The sequence below is a fragment of the Leishmania mexicana genome, chromosome 24 (genome assembly GCF_000234665.1).
Source record: "Leishmania mexicana MHOM/GT/2001/U1103 complete genome, chromosome 24".
NCBI classification, from domain to species: Eukaryota; Euglenozoa; class Kinetoplastea; order Trypanosomatida; family Trypanosomatidae; genus Leishmania; species Leishmania mexicana.
Window position 1 is genome coordinate 66643 of NC_018328.1, and position 21164 is coordinate 87806.

General features: G+C 61.6%; 4 protein-coding genes across 4 annotated transcripts; all 4 read left to right on the forward strand.

The window, feature by feature from the left end:
* Positions 1–371: 371 nt before the first annotated feature.
* On the forward strand, positions 372–4508 carry LMXM_24_0270 (putative protein phosphotase; the record flags this gene model as incomplete). Its single annotated transcript, XM_003875789.1, has 1 exon — positions 372–4508. The coding sequence occupies one exon, from the start codon at positions 372–374 to the stop codon at positions 4506–4508; it is 4137 nt and encodes a 1378-aa protein (XP_003875838.1).
* Positions 4509–5336: 828 nt separating this feature from the next.
* LMXM_24_0280 (dynein intermediate-chain-like protein) lies at positions 5337–7397 on the forward strand (the record flags this gene model as incomplete). Its single annotated transcript, XM_003875790.1, has 1 exon — positions 5337–7397. One exon carries the CDS (start codon positions 5337–5339, stop codon positions 7395–7397), a length of 2061 nt encoding a protein of 686 aa, XP_003875839.1.
* Positions 7398–12030: 4633 nt separating this feature from the next.
* Positions 12031–12747, forward strand: LMXM_24_0290 (conserved hypothetical protein; the record flags this gene model as incomplete). The annotated part of the gene is made up of 1 exon (XM_003875791.1): positions 12031–12747. One exon carries the CDS (start codon positions 12031–12033, stop codon positions 12745–12747), a length of 717 nt encoding a protein of 238 aa, XP_003875840.1.
* A 2269-nt stretch (positions 12748–15016) lies between these two features.
* On the forward strand, positions 15017–20380 carry LMXM_24_0300 (conserved hypothetical protein; the record flags this gene model as incomplete). The annotated part of the gene is made up of 1 exon (XM_003875792.1): positions 15017–20380. The coding sequence occupies one exon, from the start codon at positions 15017–15019 to the stop codon at positions 20378–20380; it is 5364 nt and encodes a 1787-aa protein (XP_003875841.1).
* Between the last annotated feature and the right edge of the window lie 784 nt (positions 20381–21164).

Below are 21164 nucleotides of genomic sequence, written 5' to 3' on the forward strand. Positions count from 1 at the left end.
CATACGTTCAGAGAGAGCGCGAGGGAAAAAGGGGGCACTGCTGCCGCCCCTAAGCAAGTCGCCTGATCCAAGGCAGACACCGCTGCCGGATGCGTGCGAGGGTGTGCTTGGGCTCATATACCCAGGTGCCTTTGATGACCTTCTAGGTCCTATTCACGCTTCGGTTTACTTGTCCCTCCCCCTGACCTTTCTCACCCTTTCTGTCAAAGACGCGGCCTTCAGACACTCGACGCACGCGCAGACGCAACGCGGAGCCCCACGCTGCTTTCTCTCTCGCTTGCTGTGTGAGTCACCTCTTCCACGCACCTCGATCAGCCCTCTCTCCAGCGTTAGAGACGTGCTGCGTCAGCACCAGATGAATGCCACAGCTCATGAAAGGCAGCTCACGTGTGAGTGAGCCGGTGTGCGACCCACCACTGGCATCAACCGCTTCACAAGTGCCGCTACCCCCGCAGGGCCTCAGTACCGGTCGCTCGAAAGTGGTTGCCGTCCCGCGCCACGGTGGCGGCGCGGTTGTGAGGTGGCACAGAGATAGTCCCGAGGTCAAGGTAACGGTGGGTGATGCGGCAGTGGACGCCAGTTGGGTGAGTGCGGTACGCCTCTCTGTCGACCCGCACACAGACACGGTGCAACTGACACTCCTGCGGCCTGGGGTGCGCACCTACGTTGATGGTCAGCGCCTGATGCGAATTGGTTCTCCCGTAGAGGTGCGCGCAACTCAACGAATATCCTTTGGTGCCGATTCAACCTCCTACATGGTAACGCCGGCCCCGCACAAGCTCGCTCCGGGCACGCTGCATGCGTGCCCGCCACCACCGTTGGCGGTGCCGGCGTATCGGGCAGCGGTCAGTCTGGAGGGGCAGATGTCGTCGCCTTGCACGTCACCGTCCTCATGTTTTTCGCCCTGCCTAGACTGCTCTTTGCCACCTCTGTGCGTTGACGAGGAAGGGGAACGCGAAACAGTCTCAGAATCCTCGCTTCTGGCAGCACAGTGGGTCTCGAAAATGCGTGGGTGTTGCCTTACCCACGCGTCGCGCAGCATCGCCGTCACGACTACCTCTACAGCAAAGGATGCAAGCGCTGTCCGCCAGACGACGGAGAAGTGCGCCATCAGCGCACCGCTGACGGAGAAGACACCAACGGACCTTCTTGTACAGTGCACCGCGACGGTGGCACGTTGCTCTGCGGACGTGGTGAGTACCACCACCGGTGCTGCTTTACCGCCCGCCCACTCGGAGGAGGAGTGGCTCGGGGCCGCGGCGTGCTCGCCGTCGCAGGGCCTCACTGGCGAGCAAGCGAACCCACCGGCATCCCTCTGCAACGAGACGGCTGAGCCAGCGCCGCGCAGGGACAAGGCGCGGCGCGGAATCTTCAAAGGTGAGTCGAGAGCGCGCACGCACCACCACACCAGGCCGTGCTGGACCTTCGACCCCGTTACCAGTGTGCGCTCCCCGGACTGGGAGGTTCTGCGTGCCATGCAGGGTGACACAACACCACCGGGGCCACAGGGCCTCTACCAGTTCAGCTGCGGCAGCGTCGGGTTCAATGATGCCATGATGCAGCTTCGCAGAAGACGCGTTGGTCCCCTGGCACCTTCAGCGGGGGAGGTTGGACAACGCCCACAGCCTCTGAGGCCGCACTTGCAACGGTCTCGCGCGGCCCGGGACCGTGTAGCGCGCCACTCCAGCGGCGGGGTCTCTTTGGAGTTGACGGAGCGCACCTCCGGCAATGTGGAGGGCGGAGGTAAATCAACAGGCGCGCACGCGACGCCTTTGTCACGGGATGAGGCGGTCACCGAGCCCTCCAGTGTCCTGAGCAGCGACCTCACCGCTGCACAGAGTGCATGGCAGCATCCCTATATGTGGGAAAAGCTGCACTTGTGTCCGCGCGTGACGATGAACCCATTTATTGTCGAAGTGTTCGGTAAGACGCATCGATATCGGCCGCTGGCTCACCTGAGCGACACGCAGCACGCAGATAGCAGTTGCAGCAGCACCAAGAGCGGTGATGGGGGTGCGCCAGTGGGCGTCTTTGACCGGTTTGCTGGCGTGCCTTGGCAGCACCCGATCGTCGCGGACGAGATAGTAACCCCGCGAACAGAGGCGCTGCTGCGCGATATCCTGCGGCGCCGCCCTGACTCGACGTCGGCCTCCGAAGACGCGATCTTTCTGCACTGCGCCTTGCGACGCTCATACGACGCGGATACAGACCGCTTCTCGTACGTGGACTCACCGGCCTTCGTGCAGCTGATCTACACGAGATTCTCCTCTTTGCTAACGGCTATCAAGATACGTATGCAGACGAGTCGTCCAGTGTTGCGCCTGTCGTCACCGCTGCTGTGCGGCGGGGATTTACTTGGCAGCTTCGCGGACCTGATGGTGCTGCTCGACAGCGTCGCCCATTTTGCCCACTGGTCTACGATGCACACGCCGCTGCTGCTGCTCGGCAACTACGTGGACGTCGGCTGGCACAGCGTGGAGGTGTGCATGCTGCTGTGCTGTTGGGCGTATTTGCAACCAAGCAAAGTGCACCTTCTTCGCGGCCCTCACGAGGACCCAGCAGTGAACGGCAACTACCGCCTGCTGGGAAAGCGCTGCCTGCGTTATAAGTGCCGGCAGCGCTATGGCTCGCGCAGGGGCATCGCCCTGTGGGCACAGCTGAACGATCTCTTTGCCCTGCTACCGGTGGCGGCGGTGATTGATGAGCGGGTATTTGCTACGCATGGCGGCGTGCCACTGCTGCGCGCGTCGACGGCACCGGGTGGCGAGGAGGAGAGGAGTGCTGCAACGCGGCACCAGCGTGGCGGCAAGACGCCAGTGCACTGCTTGTACAGCGGCACCTCTGGCTCTCCGACGCCGACATCGTCGGATGCAATCACTCCGGTGTCCTCCTCGTTCCGCTCAGCAGCAGGCGTTTGCTCCGCGGAACGGCGGACTGCCTGTGCGCACGAGAGGGGCGGTGACGACGCTAGGGAGAGCGTGCTGTTTGCGCCGCTCCGTCCCTTCAGCATGCGGCATCACTGCTCACAGACGCCCGTGATGGAAGAACCACGCGATGCTATTACGGCGGAGTACGCTGAGGCGCAGAATGACATCACCGCGATCGAGCTGCTCTCACTCGAAGCGCTCTCCGGCGACCACGTGGACGGGAGCGATGGATGCCCGAGGACCAGCACAGAATGCGCAGCGGCAAGCGGTGCGGTGGTCTCCGCCACGGCCTTTCCATCATCCCCGACGCCACCGAGTAATACCATGCCACTTCCTCACCAGCGCATGACAGGGCTGGCACCCGAGGGCAGATGTGACATGAGCGCTGCCGTTGTGCTGCCAGCGGCAACCACCCAGGCCCCCACGTCAGCACCGGTTTCGCCGTTGTCTCGGGCCGCCAGCACCAGGCCCATCGCCGCTGCCGCACCTTCCGACTCGGAAGCAATGACGCGAGCGACCCCTGCGTGCAACACGCCATCTGGTGCAACGGACAAGGTCCTGTGCGTTGCGGAAGGCGGTCGCGTCGCCAGGAAGAGGTCCACTGACGCGTGTCATGAGGCGTCCTCATCTCTGAAGCAGTCGCGGCGAGACGACGTTTTGCCATTCGAAGCAGTTCAACAAGGGTGCACTCCTCCAGTAGCGGCAGCAGCAGAGAGCTCCCCGGTACCGTGCTTCCTCAACAGCGCATGCGTCACCGATTCTGAAGGGCGGAGCGCCCAGGAACGCGAGGCCGACACATGGTTGCCTTCATCGCACACCTCGGTAGACGAAGGTGCGCCGTCCGAGGACGACTTTGCCAACCTTCTCGCGGCCGTGCACACAGGTGAGTACGCCTTTCGCACCCTACAGCGCTCCACCCCGTTGGAGAGCCAAGGCGTGACCCGGCGCCTCCGGCTCGTGCGCGAGCTTCTGTTTAATCGACCTCGTGAGGCGACCGCGAAACTGCTCAAGCCTGAGGAAGCGTTGGACAGCGATGGAAGGAACGCGGCGGCGGTGCCGTGGTGGCGACCCCATCGAGTGGAGGAGTGCTGCTGTTGCTGCCCTGCTGGCCGTGCGCATCGCTGCTGCCACACCTTCGGCTCTGGCGCTCTCATCCACTTTTTCCTCCGCTTCCGCTTCTCCATGTTGATACGCGGGGCGCCGGATGAGCCCTCTGAGCTGTACGGAGCTGAGTTATCCGAAGAAGGCCGACTGCTGACACTGAATACGTGCAGCCGAAGGTGCAAGACGGTGTTGCAGGCAGCGGCGTGCGTGGTGGAGTCTCAGACGCTGCGCCTTGCCACGTGGGGATCGCAGGAACTCGCCGATTCTCTTGGACAGCTGTCACTGAGCAGTCTCCCCGGTGTTCGAGAGACGGAGGCGGGGAGGGCAGACTTTGAACAGTTTGTGTGCGATACCCTGCACACCCGCCTGCGCGATCATCACATCGTTGGCCCGGGCGATCAGTGGAGTGTGCTCTCGGCGTACAAGACCTACATCCAACGGCGAGCCGCAGCTAGCACATCGTCTCGAAGGCTGTAGCTGGTGTGTGGGCGTGTGTGTGTGTGTGTCTGCGCACGCAATGAATCCCTTTCTCTCCGCATTTTTTTTCGTTGCTCCTCGCGTCTCGCGTATCCACTGCTGCCGTATCTTCTGCTATCCTTTCCTCATGTCTTGGCGATGCGTCTGCGCGGGCCCTCCTGGGCTCGTGCTGGCAGTCGAACCGCCGCTGTAATATGCTCAACGCTGTCATGTTCTACCCGCAATGCCCCTCTCTCACGCACCGCCTTGTCGAGTCGCTCTTCTTCCCTTTCCGTCCTAACTTGCACAGAGAAGCAAGACAAGGATGAACAAGGAGCGAAAGCGGGGACCGATGCGCAGTCCCGATTCGGTCAAGGACGGGTCGCGCAGGCGCGCCTGTCCGTCGATGCGATGCGTTGCTTGTCCTCGCCCGCCCGTCCTCCGCTCCATGGAGTCAGACGAGGAGGGAGGGTCACGACATGCCGCGGTTATGCCATTTGCCTCCATCATCATCGCTCCCCACCCCCGCTCCCCCTTATCAGCGAAGCAACACACACGAGAGCACACCAAACATATAAAGGGCGTGATAGCATTACACGAAGGGGACTGTGTGCTGCGATTACGTGAGGCGTTGATTTCCATCACCTCCGCAAAGGCGCCCCCACACGCTGCACGGACCGTCGGCACCGTTGACCCATCCAGACACAGGCACGTACGGCGTCCACGCGACACCGTCCGCCTCGCTCGCCTCAGAAGACTCTGCTGGTACGGGTGCCTTTCGCCTGCGCGCCATTTCCTTGCCTTCAACGCCATTCCTCTTCACCGCTGTATTGAACGCGGCTCGGCAAGATGAACACCCTCGCAAGCCCTCGGGTTTCCATCAGCAAGCACCGCACCATGCACACCGCGGCTGCCGGCAATGCCGCTCGAAAGCAGAGCAGCAGCGGACAAACAGAGATGATTGCCGCGGCGCCGGGGCGGGAGTCGAACAAGCCGGCTGCCGAGGTCATCGTGGAGCGCATCCTAAAAGCTGCCGACCCACATGTGATGTCGCTACCGGTGTACTACGATTATAAGAAGGATGCGCGCGTGTACAAGTGCTTCCCCAGCACACGGCAGGTTTCGACCTTGTTCGCCATGGACGGCAACACTATCGCTAAGGACTCGCCTGAGGCGCTGCAGCAGGAGGAGGATCGCCATCGCCGCATCCAGGAGGTGGAGGTGGCCGCCGCGGCGGAGACGAACCCGGACTTGGTCGAGGAAGGCGTGTCCACGCGCATCCTCAAGAACCAGTTCAACTATAGCGACCGCGGCAGCCAGACGATGAACCAGCCGATGAAAGAGCGCACCGTCATGACGGACCCGCCGCCGTCGGCCACCTTCGGCGGGCTCGCCACGGCGTGGGCCATCTACGACGCCTACGAAGGGGAGCGCATCCAGGCCGAGAAGGCAGCGGCGGCGCAACGGCGTGCCGCCCAAGCCGCACGAGCCAGCAAGGATGAAGAGAACGCGCTCTTGCATGCCGCGGCGGAAGCGTCTATCCGCGACGGTGCGGATGTCGGCCCGAAAGGCGTGGCGGAGCTGCTGGCGTCGCCGGAGTTTCGCAGCGCGCTGCAGGTAATGGAGCGCATGGTGAACCAGAACGACTGCCACGACATTATTGACGACTTCAAGTACTGGGAGGACCAGAGCGATCTTTACAAGGAGGACGGCACGCTGCTGCCCTTGTGGCGATTCTTCACGGAGAAGACGCGCAAGAAGGCCGTTACTGCCATCGCCCTCAGCGGTCGCTACCCGGACCTCTTCGCTGTCGGCTATGGTAGCTACGACTTCCTGAAGCCGAGCAAGGGCACCGTTCACTTCTTCACCCTCAAGAACGCAGTGCCAACGGGCTCCGGCGCCCCTGTTCCGGCGCACCCGGAGTTCTCCTTTCACCTAGACTGCGGTGTGCTCTGTATCGCCTTTCACCCACGTGAGCACGCGCTGCTTGCCTGTGGCCTCTATGACGGCAGCGTGTGCGTGTTCGACATGCGGGTGAGCACCCACGACGCGGGGGGTGCGAACCACGCTCGCCCGCTCTACCGCGCCAACGTGCGCACCGGTAAGCACATGGATCCTGTGTGGCAGATCATGTGGATGGAGAGCACACTCGAGCTGTCCTTCTACTCCATCAGCACAGATGGCCGCGTGGCGAACTGGATGCTGAACAAGAGGGAGCTGACGTCGCGGGACGTGCTGAGGCTTAACACTGGCGTGTGCACCGCGGACCCGGAGCAGATGCTGCTGAATGAGCTCGGCGGCATGTCGTTCGATTACTCACCCACCCACGACAGGATGGTCGTCGGCACGCAGGAGGGCAACCTGCTTCTGTGCACGGTCAGTCACAATGGCCAGTGCGTCGAGCGCTATGAGGGGCACAGCATGGCGGTCTACACGACGCGCTGGAGCCCATTCCACCCGGACATCTTCCTCACCTGCTCCGCAGACTGGACTGTCAAGCTGTGGATGAAGGGCTCCCCGTCTCCGTTGGTGGTGTTCGACCTCGGCGACGCCGTCGGGGATGTCGCGTGGGCGCCGTACAGCTCCACCGTGTTTGCCGCCGTCACCGCGGGTGGCAAAGTGTGTGTATTCGACGTAGCACAGAACAAGACGGAACCCCTGTGCGCGCAGACAGTCGTGAAGAACGCGAAGCTGACTCACATCGTCTTCAGTGACGCGGACCCGATACTGCTCGTCGGTGACACTCGCGGCACCGTTCTGACTCTCAAGCTGTCCCCTAACCTGCGCAAGGTGTCGAAGCCCGGGAAGGGAGAGCCGACGGATGCGGCGCACATCAAGACGTTGGAGGTAGAGAAGCTGAACCACCTGGTAGAGGTCACCATGAAGGACCGCGCGTTGTTGGGTGTGTAGAAGGGACACAAAGCGGGATGTGTGCTGGCTCCTCCTGCACACAACCACGCTTCTCGGTTGCTCTTCTCTTTCTCTCTTGTGGTGCCCTTGCCGTGATCGTTAGCGGGCCAGCACACGCATGTCGCGGTGTCAGAGTTGGTGTGGGAGACGACATGGCAGTGTTGTACGAGCTGCGCGGATGGACGTGTTTGGTTTCGCTTTTCGTTGCTTCTTCTTTGCCGCACCTCCGACGCGGCCGCTGCGCCTCGATTCTCCCTCTGCGCCCAAGGGGGCTTGGGTGTGAAAGGTGCGACTATGGAGGTGCGCTGCGGAGTTGATGTTGTTGTGCGTGTGTGTGTGTGCTTCCCCTCTCCCTTTCTCCCTCGATGTGTGCTGTGCAGAGTAGTAGTGCTTTTAGACTGCGCACCAGACGACACCCGCATACGGAGAGAACGGAGAGCACGGGGGGTAGGGAGGTGTCATATAGAAGGGATCGCTGGATCCCGCTGTACAGGAGAGTGGCAAGTGCAGTGACATGGAGGCTTGCGCAATGGTCGTGGCCGTGCAGCGGCGGGGATGGAAGGGGAGGAGGAGGAGAGGGGAGGGCAGGACGGGAGTAAAGGCAGAGGAGTGGGTGCAACGCTCGGAGCGAGGTGTCGGGTCCTTCCGCCTCCGCGCAACGTGTTCTCCGTTCCACATCCCTCTCTCGCCCACGAATCGACTGCGCATCGCGGAGTAACGCCCCACCTCTATTGTCCGTCGCAGCCGCCCTCTTCCATCGCCGACTTGCTCCCACGTCTTCCCTTCTCCAGCCTTCATCTCTCTCCCCTTTCTTGCTATGTGCTTTCAATGCTTTCTTGGCTTCTCTGATGTAACCGAGTACGATGTACAGTGAACCTGTGCGTGTGGCCGTGGCCGTGTGTGTCTGTGTGGGGGTGTGTGGTGGCTTTTTTATGCGCGTGAATATGTTTTGTTTCTCTGCACATCGCTATACGCGTGCGTGTGGGTGTGCTTGGCTGCAGATGTGGCACTGTGCCTCCCCGACGTCACCACAGGCCTTTTCAACACGGAAAACAGAGAGAGGAGCAGCCAGAGACGACGACGGTCTCGGGCAGGCCTCACATCGGCATTCCCCTCTCCTTCTCCCTTCACCGAGAGACAGCGGGATGGTGATTGGTGGAGGAGGGACGCCCCGGTGCGTGCGACTATGCAAAAGAGGCAACAGCGGCTGCCGGCACAGCCACACGCCACCAGTGCTGCGCCCAGTCTACAGGAGAGGATGTCTTTCACCTCTTCTCTGCAGTGGCACTGCACTGCCACCTTCTATTTCCTCGGATAGGTGAAGATGCGTGCACCGCTCGCGTACGCGCTCCACGACTGAGGTCGGCGCGCAAGCTGTTGAATCAAGGTCGAGAGTGTGCGACAGACGCATGAGCGTGTGCTCCCCTCCGCCGCATATCCTCTTGTCTACGGTAGCAGGCAGAGTAGTCCCTGTCATTGCCCCCCCCCTCTCTCTTCACGAACCTATTTTGCTTTCGTTCTCGCACTTCCCCGCCTTGCCTTCGTCCGTATCAATTGCCTGCTCCGCTGCGCGCATCGACAACATCATGCCCGCCTTTCGCTGCAGATCCTCTCTCCAACGACGGCGACGGTCCCTGACGCACACGCGCATGCGCGTTTCAAAAGAGGTTCTGCGGAGACAACGGCGACTGGTCAGCACACGCACGCACGAGACGAGAGGTAACTAGACAGTGTCTAAAAAACTCCCATATTCTTCGTACATGCTTCGAGTCCACCAGCTCCCTTTTCGCCCCGCCGCATCCCTCGGCTGTCCGCGCGCGCACACTTCTTCTCACAGCCCTCTGCTATCCCTGCCCCTCCCTCGTCCCCCACTCATACTCCACCCCACAACAATCAACGAGAGCAGAAGACGTGCTGGAGACACCGCCCTCAGTGTGGAGGGCCGGTGCTTCCGTTGTACTCACTCCAAGGTCTCTAGAGGGAATAGCAGAGCGATACGCCTAACAAATATATACACAGACTCACCAATACGACAGAGACACACGCACGCACGTGCGCAGTCGCCCCGCTTCCCCTCCCCCCGCGCACCGACACACTGGCGCATACACGCACTTTGGACTCTTCTTTGGGCCTCCACTCCTTTGCTCTAGAGCGTTGCCGCTGTTGGAACTATACGCGCGTGTCTTTGTTCAGTTTCCTCTCTGCGGTGCGGCTAGCCTCATCCCCACCCCGGCTCCCCTCCAACTCCTCCGCCGAAACGCTGCGCACTTTGCGCCCCCGGTCACTCGCAAGCGCCCAGATAGACGAAGCGCGACAGAGCGGAAGGGAACACAACGAAAACGTGGCAAGGCGACTGCGATACTGGTCAGACGCCCTTCCCTTTACCTCCCCACTGAACTGCATCTTCTCCCATAGACATAGACAGACACGCACACTGAGGGACACACTTGCTCGCAAGAGCTCTCCCTCGTGCGTTGCAGACAGGCAGAAACTACGGAGGAAGGGTAAGGCGAAACGCACCACGTTCAACCCACACGCACTACCCTATCACCGCGCATTGTGTATGTGTATGTGTGTGTGTGTGTGCACGTATCGACATCGCAAGCGCCCCCGGATATAGATTCACCGTGCTCCCTCGGCACCTTTCTTTGTTGTGTGTGTGACTAGCTCGTACACACTAGTCACGCTTGACGGCGTATTTTCGCTTTCCCACGAACACATTTCTTTCCTTTTCTCACTGTGACGCGCTGGTACCTAGAGCGCGATTGGGCCGCGGCCATTGCCACGTATATCTCTGTCGTTCTCGTTCCACCCACGCACCCTTCCTCCCTTATCCATTCCATTGGCTTCCGAGGAGTGCTCCCTCGCGCGCACTCTCCTGCCCAACACATTCGCACCCTCATCGAGCACGTCCGTGAGTTGCTGCTGCTCCTGCAAGCGGAGCAATATACAAGCACAAGTCCTTCTTGCAAGCCTGCACCCGTTCATTGTCGCGCTATAGGGCACACCAGACACACCAGCATCACACACGCCCGTCCCTTCCCAGACTGCATCGGAACCTCTGGTGTCCCCCTCCCCCTCCTACCGCCGACCTTTCCTATCCATCGTGTTTCTTTCACCTTTCTCCACCACAGACAACCGCAGACATTTTTTTCCCGGCAGGCTCACCCGACCCTCCCTCCCCCCTCTTTCTCAGATATTGTGTTGTGCTCCTCTGTGTGCGCGCGAGTTTGAGAGAAGTTCCTGCTGGCCGCTTCCCTGCTCTCGGTGTGGTGCATTTCCGTTTCTCCATCGCACAGACGGCTTCCCTAGATACTGCCCTTGTGTCATCGCGGACGTGTTCCCCGCTCCTGCTCGTCCTTCACCTCTTCTCCCCACACGTGTAAGGGGTCTCCTCGCCGCTCGTTGCTCGTCAAGGCCTACGCACCTCTGCACGCAGACACCCGTACGTGCGTACACGGCGATAGTTTTTTTTTTAGAGTGGAAAGGCGCGGGTTGTGGGAGAGGGCGTACGTAAGCCCCACACCCTCCAAACACGCACACGCCCACATACGACGTGCACCGGCAGAAAAGTTTCTCAGTTCGTGTTTTCAGAGCCCTTCGCGCATCGTTTGTTATATGCACACTCACTGTCTTCTGTTTCATAGACTCAGCTCGCTTTGTGCCCGGCGCCGTCGACCCTCGCCGCTCCTCTTCTTCTTCACAGGCGCATACAGGGCCGTCGCAGCGCATCGAAACTCCCTTGCACCGTCTCCCTCCCTCTCCTCACTGTTTCTACTGCGCATCTTCTTCTTGTCGGACTCGAGGGTGCGGGCGGCGCATGTGTGATCTGCTGGCTGGCCTCTGTCTTTGCCCGGCCTCCTCCTCAACTCCCTCCCTCCGTCCCTGTCTAGCCGCTGCAGCCGTTGTCTCCAGCTGCACACCATTTCCCTGGCTGCGTTCTTCCTTGTGTTTTTGTTGTTTCGTGTTTTCACGTCTCCGTTACACCTCCCTCTAGATTCGCATCCGCCTCTCCCTCCCTCCCTTCCTCCCCCCTCTTCTCCGCCTCTCTTCCGTCAGACGAGGAGGGGGTGCGTCGTGCGGTGGAGCTTGCTTCCAAGCTCGCTTGCCCTGTTGTCTTTGCCTCCTCTGTCACCGTTTCGTTTTCTGCGGCGGCCACCGCCCTTCCTGCTCACCTGCTCATCTTGCATCAATGACAACGTCTATCCACAGTCGTGCTAGCAGCTCTTCCCCGGATCGACTGCCTCTCACGCCGCTGCCGTCGTCCCTGTCGACGATCACGCGTGTGTGGAACGACCGTCTGCGAGCGTTGTCGTCAGCGCGCGGCGTTGCTTCCGTGGGCGAGCCCGAGGACGTCGTCAGTGGCACCCCGAAGGCGAAGGATGAGGCGCGGCTGCGTCAGGCTGCCGTCGCCAGCGCCGGCGGTGGCCGCCTCGAAGCCGCATCCAGGGTGGATGACGGCCTCACGGACAGCCCAGCCGCGACGGTGCGGACTCGCACCTCCTCGCTCTACCCCGCAAGGACGAGCAGCAAGCGAAGGACAGCGGTAAGGTTCAAGGATGTGACCCCAGCAGACCCTCACACTTCCGCTGTTGTCGCAGCGCGACACCCTGTCGACCCCAATGCCGAAGATATGGTGGGCCTCGTAAAGCCGCTGTTTCTGAACACGCTGCTGACTGAGGCGCAGGATGAACGGCGGCTGCTGACTCTTGTGCTGGATCTCGACGAGACGCTTGTCAGCAACCGCGACTCCCGTCAGTCAGCCGCCGTGCTACGGCCGTACTGCCTTCACGTACTGAACGCCCTGCGCCACATGAAGGAGCTGGAGATTGTGCTGTGGACAGCATCCACGAAAGAGACGGCGTTGCCGGTGGTGGATCAGCTGCATAAGACGGGCATCATCTTTGACGACATCATCTTCCGCAACAGCATGTGGTTCACGCAGCCCATTCACACGAAGGACCTGCGGCTGCTCGGCCGCGACATGAACCGCGTGCTTATTGTCGACAACTCCGTCGGCTGCTGCAAGCTGCACCCCCGCAACGCTCTGCTCGTCGAGGACTTCCACGGTGTGAGGCGTCGCGAAGACGCGGCTCTTGTAAATGTGTACTACGTGGTGGACGCCCTGCTCCGTATGATGCGGGAGCGTTCGATTCCGGTCTCGGAGGGACTGGGCTGCCTCATGGCAGAGGGGCAGCTGTGCCACCCGGTGAGCTACAACCTTCCTGAGTTCTTCAAGTACATACCACTGACGGAGGTGCCAGAGCTGAAGCGGCCGCCGGTCGGACGTTTTGTGCGGGCGAACACAGCACCACCAAACACGTCTATCATGCAGCATTGGGTGTATTAGCAGGCGCGAGACAACGAGAGCAAGCGGCCGAGCTGAGGCGGGCGGCAAGGCCCAGTGCGTGGTAGAAGGGGTGCACACATCCGCGTCTATGTTTGGTCGTGTGTGCCATCACACGGCAGTCTTTCACGGACACGCCGCACACGACAGGCGAGATGCGAGCTATTACCCACTCCCCGCTCTCCCCGTCCTCCCCCACCCCCACCCACACACAGAGGAAAGGTGGCGAGCAGGAGGTGCCGAACGGATAATGTCAGCCGTACATCCCCGCTCCCGCCACCGTTCTACCTCTGCTCGCTCACTCTCCTCCGTCAAGTGAGTAGAGTGGCTTCGGCTGCGCTATTTGGTTCCTCATTATATCCGAAAAGGTGCTGACGCACCACCGGCCCTCCCTTCTCTGTTATCCCTCCGTCCCTGTGTCGTGCATACAGGTGCGCGTGTGTGTGTGTGTGTGTTTCGGGGCATCACGGATGCGCCACCAGCCACATTTCGTTTCCATTTTCCGCACACACAAGCCTTGTCAAAGGAGACGTGCATGACAGAGCTGCCATGTGTTCACCTACTAACCGCCTCACCCACACCCCCTCCCCGCGGTTGCGAGGGCGACAGTCGCATACACACAAGCACGTGCACCTCATGAAGGCAATCTATAGATGCGCTCGTTCCATTTTGTTTTTTTTTTCTTCTCTGCTGCCCTCTTGCACTGTCGCGCTCCCCTTACGTGCGTGAACTCGTGGACTAGCATGCGCGCATCTGTGTTGGGGGTGGATGGAGACTGAAGGGCTCTCGCGTGCGTTGCCTTTTCTTTTTCATCTCGCTCGCTCGCACGCGCGTGCTTGTCAAAGTGGTGGTGTCCTGCTGATAGGGCTGTACTCGATGTGAGCCCCCCCCCCACACACACACACACGCACACGCGCGCATAGAGAGGGTGTGTGGAAGGGGGGAACGTGTTCGCGCCTCCATCATCCCCTGAACCGTCATCGTTTCCTGCGGCGCCCATAAATTCACGTCCCACCTCTGCCAGGTGCCACAGCTGTCCCCCTTCGCCGAGGCGCTTTTTTAGAATTGCCGTTGGCGCTGCTCCACTGCAGCGCATTTGCCGTGTCGTTATCTCTTTTGTTGCGTGCGTGTGTGTGTGTGTGTTTCGCACTCGAGTCCGTAGACGGCGCCTTTGTCCACCCTGCCTCTCGTCTCTCCGGCGTATGTAACTCGGTGTGCGGCGCCTCGCTCTCGCTTGCCCACTCCCGCTGCTGCCGCTTCTCCTCCCCTCATCCCACGAAGCAAGCGTGGACGGGCACATGTGAGGTAGGTGTGCGCGCGCGTTTTGTAAGTACCCCTGTGTGTCCGTCTGCTCACTTGTGTGTTGGTGGAACCCCCGGTCTCCCGTCCACGGAGGGACGAGGCGGAAGACGTGGAGCGTAGACGAACGAAGGCTGAAGGGCGGGCCACACCCGCCACCAGAGAAAGGGAGTCGGACTGCGGGCCGTTTGCAAGGCTCCCCCCTCCCTCCCCTGGACGTAACAGGGCAAGCTCGCAAGTCGCCGCGTAGAGGGTGCATACGTGTGAGTGTGGTGGATGCGGCCATTTCCTCTCAGTGGTAGAGCCTCGCACCACGGCGTCATCCCCTCCAGCGTCTCCCCGCTCTACAAACTGTTGAAGTATCTACAGCGGACTAAGACGGCATGCGCAGTGCGCTCTCAGCTACGGTCTCCCATCGTTTACCTTCTACTCTCTCTCTGCTCCACTTCTTGCCTTGTAAGTGCACGGACCGCCTCGCATCGACGCACCCACCCGTACACACCCACGACGCTTGCGCATTGGCTTGATTGCGCAGGTTTTCTCTATGTTCTCGTCTACGGGCGTGACCTCTTGTCCCCTTCACGCCGGTCACGCACGCGCCTTACGGACCTCCTCCTCCACCGGCGGCGCAATCGTTCTCCCCGCGCCCTCTCTGCGTGTGCGACTGGACGCTTGTGTGTCTGTGGTCAAGTGAGGCCTTCTTCGCGCGTGCCTGTGCCGCCGGCTCTGCGCAGGCGGGGCGTGCGAGGCAGCGAAATCGGTGTTTGCTGCACCGTACGTAGTCAGCATCGTTCTGCTGCGCGTGGCTCTCCTCTGTTCTCTCTACACACCATCATCGGCATCTTCGCACAGAGTCGAACACGCCGCGGGGCGACCATAATTGTGGCAAGTAACCCGTTTTCCGCCCCTTCCCCTCCCCCGTCACCACATCACCGCATCACTACTCCCTTCGTTTATTTGTTTTACGTTTCAGATGTCCCGCGGCGTCAAGAGCTCGCAGAGCAGCGCGGCACGTGCGATGGTGTCCTCGATGGGCACCCCGGCCGGCCTTAGCTCATTCTTGGGCGGCTTTGCCACCGGCCTGGAGAGCAGGGCGGACGCTGAGCGCGAAAGCGACTACGTCGTGAGCTTGAAGCTGCTGAGCAAGACAAGCGAGATAACGAAGCAAAAGGCGTTTGACCGGCTGCTAGAACTCATGAAATCGACCCCCGACCAGGTGCTCCTGCAGTTTGCCAGCGCCACCGTTGAGGCGATCATCCAGCATGCCCGCCACCCAAAGCCGGCGATTCGAACGTCGAGCTATCAGTTGCTCCAGGCGCTGATGAGCAAAAGTAAGGAGCTGAAGAAGACGATCGTGCCGGAGCTCAAAGTTCTGTCAGGTGTCTGGGTTATGGGGATGAACGACATGGAAACCTCCGTCTGCCAGGCAGCCGCGGCCGCCTTCGATGCCGCTTTTCCCGCGGAAAAGAAAACGCTCATGCTGCAGCAGTTGATGGACGCCGTTATGGTGAGTCTGCGCACCGCTGTGGAGGAGGTGATGGCCTCGAAGAAACCGCTGCAGGATGACTCGCTGGACCACAACGCGAACAAGATCTATGCGGCGCTCAAGTCGATGGGGTACATGATCAAGCAAGTGAGCGCCGCGCAGACAGAAGTGCTGAAGTTTGTGCAGGACCCGCAGCTGCTGGGAGCGCTTCTGCCGCCGCGAGAGGCGCCCAAGTCCTACCTGCTCGTCAAAACACCACTCGCTCGCTCCGCGGTGCTGGCGCTCCTGCGCGACGTGGTGTCCTTCTGCCCTGCGAGCCCCAAGATACACCAACTCGTGTCGCAGGCACTCTTCGGATCGATCCTGGACCCGAACGTAGCGATGGCTTCGCGGACGTGGGAGCTCCTCCTCTTTTGGTGCCGCACCAACGTCTCGGATGTGGTGAGCCACATGAAGGGCGGGTTTCTCGATGACGTGGTGAACTGCTTCATGGGGTGCCAGCAAAGTGAGCTTGGGGAGGTGATCTTCCCGTGTCTGTTCCCTCTCTTGACCTCGCTCTCCAAGGACGCGCGGTGCGATGGCATCCTGGATGAGTTTTGTGCGGCGCTGGTGGAGCGACTGAGCGTACTGAGCGAGACGCCAAACGTGAGCGCCCACGACCTGAAGGTGGTGCTGACGGCGCTGATGGAGTGCTGGGAGCTGCACTGCGTGCGCAAGAAGACCAGCCGCGCGTCTGAGGACAGCGTGGAGCTGCTGACGGTCATTAGCTTCAACGTAGTGAAGCTCATGCAGACAGAGGCAAAGGCGACGCGCTACCAGGCTGTCATCATAGCCACTATGGCAAAGAGCCTCCTCAAGACCGCCAACCGGTGCGAGGATGTGTTCAGGCAGTGTTTGACCGTGATTGGCGCGCAACCAGGAGCGGCGTTTCGCGTGCTCCCAGACTCCCCCGAACCAGCCGTGCAACACAGCTTTGCTCTCTTCCAGGCTCGCCTGCTGGGGCGGCTGTGCGCGAGTATGTCAACGCCACCGCCACCAGCGCCTGCTGCGACGGCGACGTCGACGCGGACAGAGGGTGCGAGCACTGCACACTGCAAGGCGCTGGTCGCAGATGTGGCGAACACGTGGCTGCTGCAGCAAGTAGCCCTCAGCCCTGATGAGCACAAGTGGGATCGACTCGCCGCCTTCTTTTGTGAAACATGCGACACCCCCTTCTGCCCCTCCGACGCGGTGGCGGACGCCGTCCTAGGCATCCTGTGCGCGTATGTGAGGCATACCCATGGCGAAGAGACCTCGGCACAGGCGCATACACGTGAAAGCAGGGCGGCGCTGGCGACTTTGGTAAAGGCGGCTCTGGAGTGGAAGGACCGCCCCGCTTCCCAGGACTTGATGGAGGCGACAGCGTCCACTCAGGAGCAGACACTGAAGGAAGCTGCGCTGCGGCACTTGATGCAGGACCCGGCGAGGCTGTGTGAGGTACTAACCTGCGCCGTCGCCCAGTGCGACGTTAACTGTGTTCGCCAGTGCGTCGCGGTATACGTCGAGCGTGAGATGACGCTCTCGGAGGAGCAGCGACGCGGTGTGCTGGAGGCTCTATGCACTTCGGTGAAGGAAACGCTAGCAATGATTACGGAGAGCGCGGCGGACTCGGACGTAGAGTCGACAACCACTAGCGACTCGGCGTCCAGCTACAGCTCCTCCGAGACTTCGTCGACGTCATCTGCGTCGCCGTCGACAAGCGACAGCGGTCTCAACAGTAACACGGCGGATGCTGACACATCCGCCGCAGGTGGTGGCGATACAGCCAACCTCGCCCCGGAAGCGAGGGAGCGGATGAAAAAATGGGCGCAACTCTTGCGCAGCGGCGGTGCCTTTGCCGGGCTTTTGCATCTAGACGCCGCGTACGTTGTGGGCCACCTGCTGACACCTCTTTCCTACATCAGTGCCGCTGTGGCGACGCGCGTGTTTGTGGAGCAGTACATCTCTGTGAAGGCAATGCGAGTCGCGCTGCAAGGGCAGCAATGCCACAACGAGGGCAGCGGCAGCAGCGGCAGCGAGGGCGACGATGACTTGCTAGCGTACGCGATGGAGCGGAAGGTGCACTGGTCGAGCATCGCCGATTGCAATGCCGTCACGGCGGAGGTGGAGGAGCTGCTGGACAGCTACTCCGTCCGCCACGAGGACCGCGACGCCGTGGCCATGGCACTTCTCCACTCCGTCTTCAGCGACGACGACGATCTGCCGCTCTCCTTCTTCGCTGTCTACCGACTCTCCCAGCTCGTGCCGTACGCCTCCACGGCGTGCCTGCAGTCGTTCGCGACGTCGGAGTCGGTGTGGCAGCAGGCGGCGGTGGAGGTGCAAGCTGCCGCGCTGGCCAGCAACGAGCCGACCCTCTCACTCTATGATGGCTATCTCTCTCTCGACCTTCTGCGTCCCACCTTCACAACCGTCGTACGCACGGCGCAGCTTGTCCGCCTGGCGGACAGCGTCGATGGGGCGGCCGCAGCGGTGGCGATGGCCAGCGTAGACCCCAAAGCGGTTGCCCGAGTCTTCTGCCAGCTGCTGCGCGTGGCGGCAGCGAAGGAGGTGCTGGCGGACGGTGTGTGTCGCACGCTCTTTGGGAGCGTCTTCCCGGCCATGCTGGCGTGCTTTGACGTGGTCGAGGTGGCGGTGGAGGTGGCAGTTCTCGTGACCTCGACGGAGGGGCCTATGACGGCTGCTGGGGTGCCGTACCTGCTGCCGACGCTGGCGGCCGTGCTGCGCGATGTCGCGCCGGCGGAGGACACGGTGTTCCTGCGCCGCGCTATCCGCCTGGTGAGCGCCGTCTCGAGCACGGCGGTGACGGCCCTCTTCCATGCCGAGGGCGCCAAGGGCATTTCGCCGGTCCTGGCCGTGGCCTACACCACCTTCTTCTCAGTGCTAGATGAGGTTGCCGATATGCTGCGCTTCAACATCGCGGCACAGCTTCCGGCGGAACAGGAGCGGCTGCTGCTGGAGGCGAGCTGTCAGCTACCGACGTGGGACTTGACGACGGCGAAGCTCACCCTCGTGGTCCTGCGGCACCTCGCCTCTCTACCCGCGGTGGCTGACGGCACTGTGAAGAGCCTCATAGCGTACGCATCGAAGCAAGCACCGCTGTCTGGGCTGGAGCTGCTGGCCGAGGTGTCGTGCACCCGCATACCAACCCCTGATGTGTACAGCGAGCTCATTCGCGTCATAATTGACGCCCTCTGCCGCTGCCACCGGCTGCGCCACTTGCCACCCAACGGCCGCCTGCAGAAAGAATCGGGCGGCTCGCTGATGGGCAGCGCACCAGCCGGCCTGACAACCCTGCGCCGAGTGGTCATGGCGGCGGTGCTGGCCAGGCGCGGCGTTGTGCTCCATAGCCGCATGGACAGCGTCCTGCGCAGCACGGTAAACCTCGTCGTGTTCGACGCCGTCTGCGAGGCGGTGTCGCAGCTGCGGTCGACGAAGGAGGGCGAGGCAGCCCCGCTTGCCAAGCTGATCGCCTTCACGTCACGCTTCATGGGTGACTTGCTCACCAGTGACGTCATGACACTGCGCGGGTCTCAGACAAGCGTGGAAAAGATTGCTTCGGTGCTGTGCTTCGCCTACACCTGGCTGTTCGCGACGAGCATTGGGAAGCTGGAGCAGCTCGGCGTATCGACAGTCGCGGGTGTCATGCGCAGCGTGTGCCTCCTGGCGAACCTGACGCTCATGCGCGCAACCGTCCCGCTTGCTGCGCCGATGCAGACCATCATGCAGCGTTTCTCGCTGAAGCCGCTGCGGGAGGAGTACTCAACAGCGCAGCCGGCGAAGGTGGCACAGTTTCGGCACCAGAACTCGGTGCTGACCAAGACGCAGAAACAGAAGATGCTCCTCTTCCCGTACTTGCTGTCGTGGTGTGTCTACCTCACCAGCCCCCCACCGCCACCAACAGAGGAGGCGCAGGGCGCTGGCAGCAACATCACGCGTGACAAGGACTGGCAGCGACAGGTGTACACCCTTCTCGACCTCTTGTTTGCCCTCATGCTGACTCCGATGGAGCGGGGCTCGACCAGGCTGGATTCGACGTTCATTGGTGCCTCACTGAACCCCGGTGCCGCAAGCGACAGCAGCGCCACCGGGCCGCTCGGCTTCGAGTTGGTTGCGCTCACGCGCGTCGACGCGCCGGATCAGATGGCGCAGCTGGCTCGTGGTGCCTTCGCCGTCTTCACGCAGCTGCTGCACGGCAACATCTTGTCGCTGACGAAGAGTTGGCTGGAGACGGTGGAGCGCAAAGGTCGCGCACTCTTCTACAGCTTCGTCGGCCAGCACATCACCGGTATCCTCATTCAAGAGAGCTTCTTGTCGGTGCTGAGGCACAGCCCCGACGGCAGCAGCAGCTTCAGCGTCGGAAACGGCTGCAGCGTGGAGGTGAACGTGGCTCAGCAGCTCATTGACCTGAGCTACGAAATGGAAGATGCGAAGGTCTCCGTGCGCATCACCTTCCCGGCGGCATTCCCGCTGCACCCGCCTGTGGTCGAGTACGAGACAGGTCGTGAGTGTGGCGTTTCCATGAAGAAGTGGCGCTCGTGGATGCTGAAGATGTCCGCCATCCTCTTCGGTGGCTCAGCGAATGTGTGGGAGTGCATTGACCTTTTCCACCAGAACCTCGATGCGCACTTCCGCGGCATCGAGCCATGCCCCATTTGCTTTGCCGTCGTGAGCCCCGTGAACCACAAGCTGCCAGACGTGCGCTGCTCCGTGTGTCACAACTCCGCCTTCCACTCGAACTGCCTGTTCACGTGGTGGGCCACAGGCTCCAACAACGTCTGCCCGCTGTGTCGCTCTCCATGGATCGCGGAGTAGGCTACCACTCTCCACCCCCTCCCCGAAGCGGATGGCCAGGGGGGACCGCAAGAGAAAGAGAAGCCCATGTTGTGCTTGTGTGTTTGTGCGTGTATGTATGTTGACGGGGTCGAGACCACTGATGAAGTGCGCAATGGCATCTGCGGGCCTGTCGCGGCCAACACGCAGCCGCACGCGCTGCGCTATATCCGCGCACGTCCTGGGCTCACTAGTTTAACCCCACCCACCCACACACGCACACACACATACATATCCACGATCCCCTGCGCGCGGCAAGAGCGGAAGCTCATCCCGTCCCGCCCTTCTTTTGGTAAATCAGGATGACGCTAACTAAACACAAAGCGATGGAGCCGCTCACGTGGTGCGCTGCGCTATCTTCCCCGGTGCCTCTGAGCTCTTCAGATTCATGGGAGGGCTGCGTTGGGCGTGGCAGGGCGGGGGCAAGGAAGACCCGTTCGGCGTTACACAGTATGGAGGGAGTGGGCCTGGGCGCTACCCACGACAGCATCAGTGCATTCATCCCCCTCTGGCATCCACGACCTCTGCCCGGTCGAGTGCTGTCGCGCGTGTCAGCAGAAGCAGCTGTCTGCAGAGATTGATGACGAGAGAGCGACACGCTTTTTGTTGGGCAGTGTCTCTCTCTCCAGGCGGGCACCTGTGCGTGCCTTCTCACGCCACAGGGCAGGTTCAGCCACAGGCGGGTTTGCATGACTCCTTCCCGCAGCTGTTCCTCCGCCGCGTCACCGATTGTGTCTCTGGTCCGTCTCTCCTCTCTTCCTGTCTG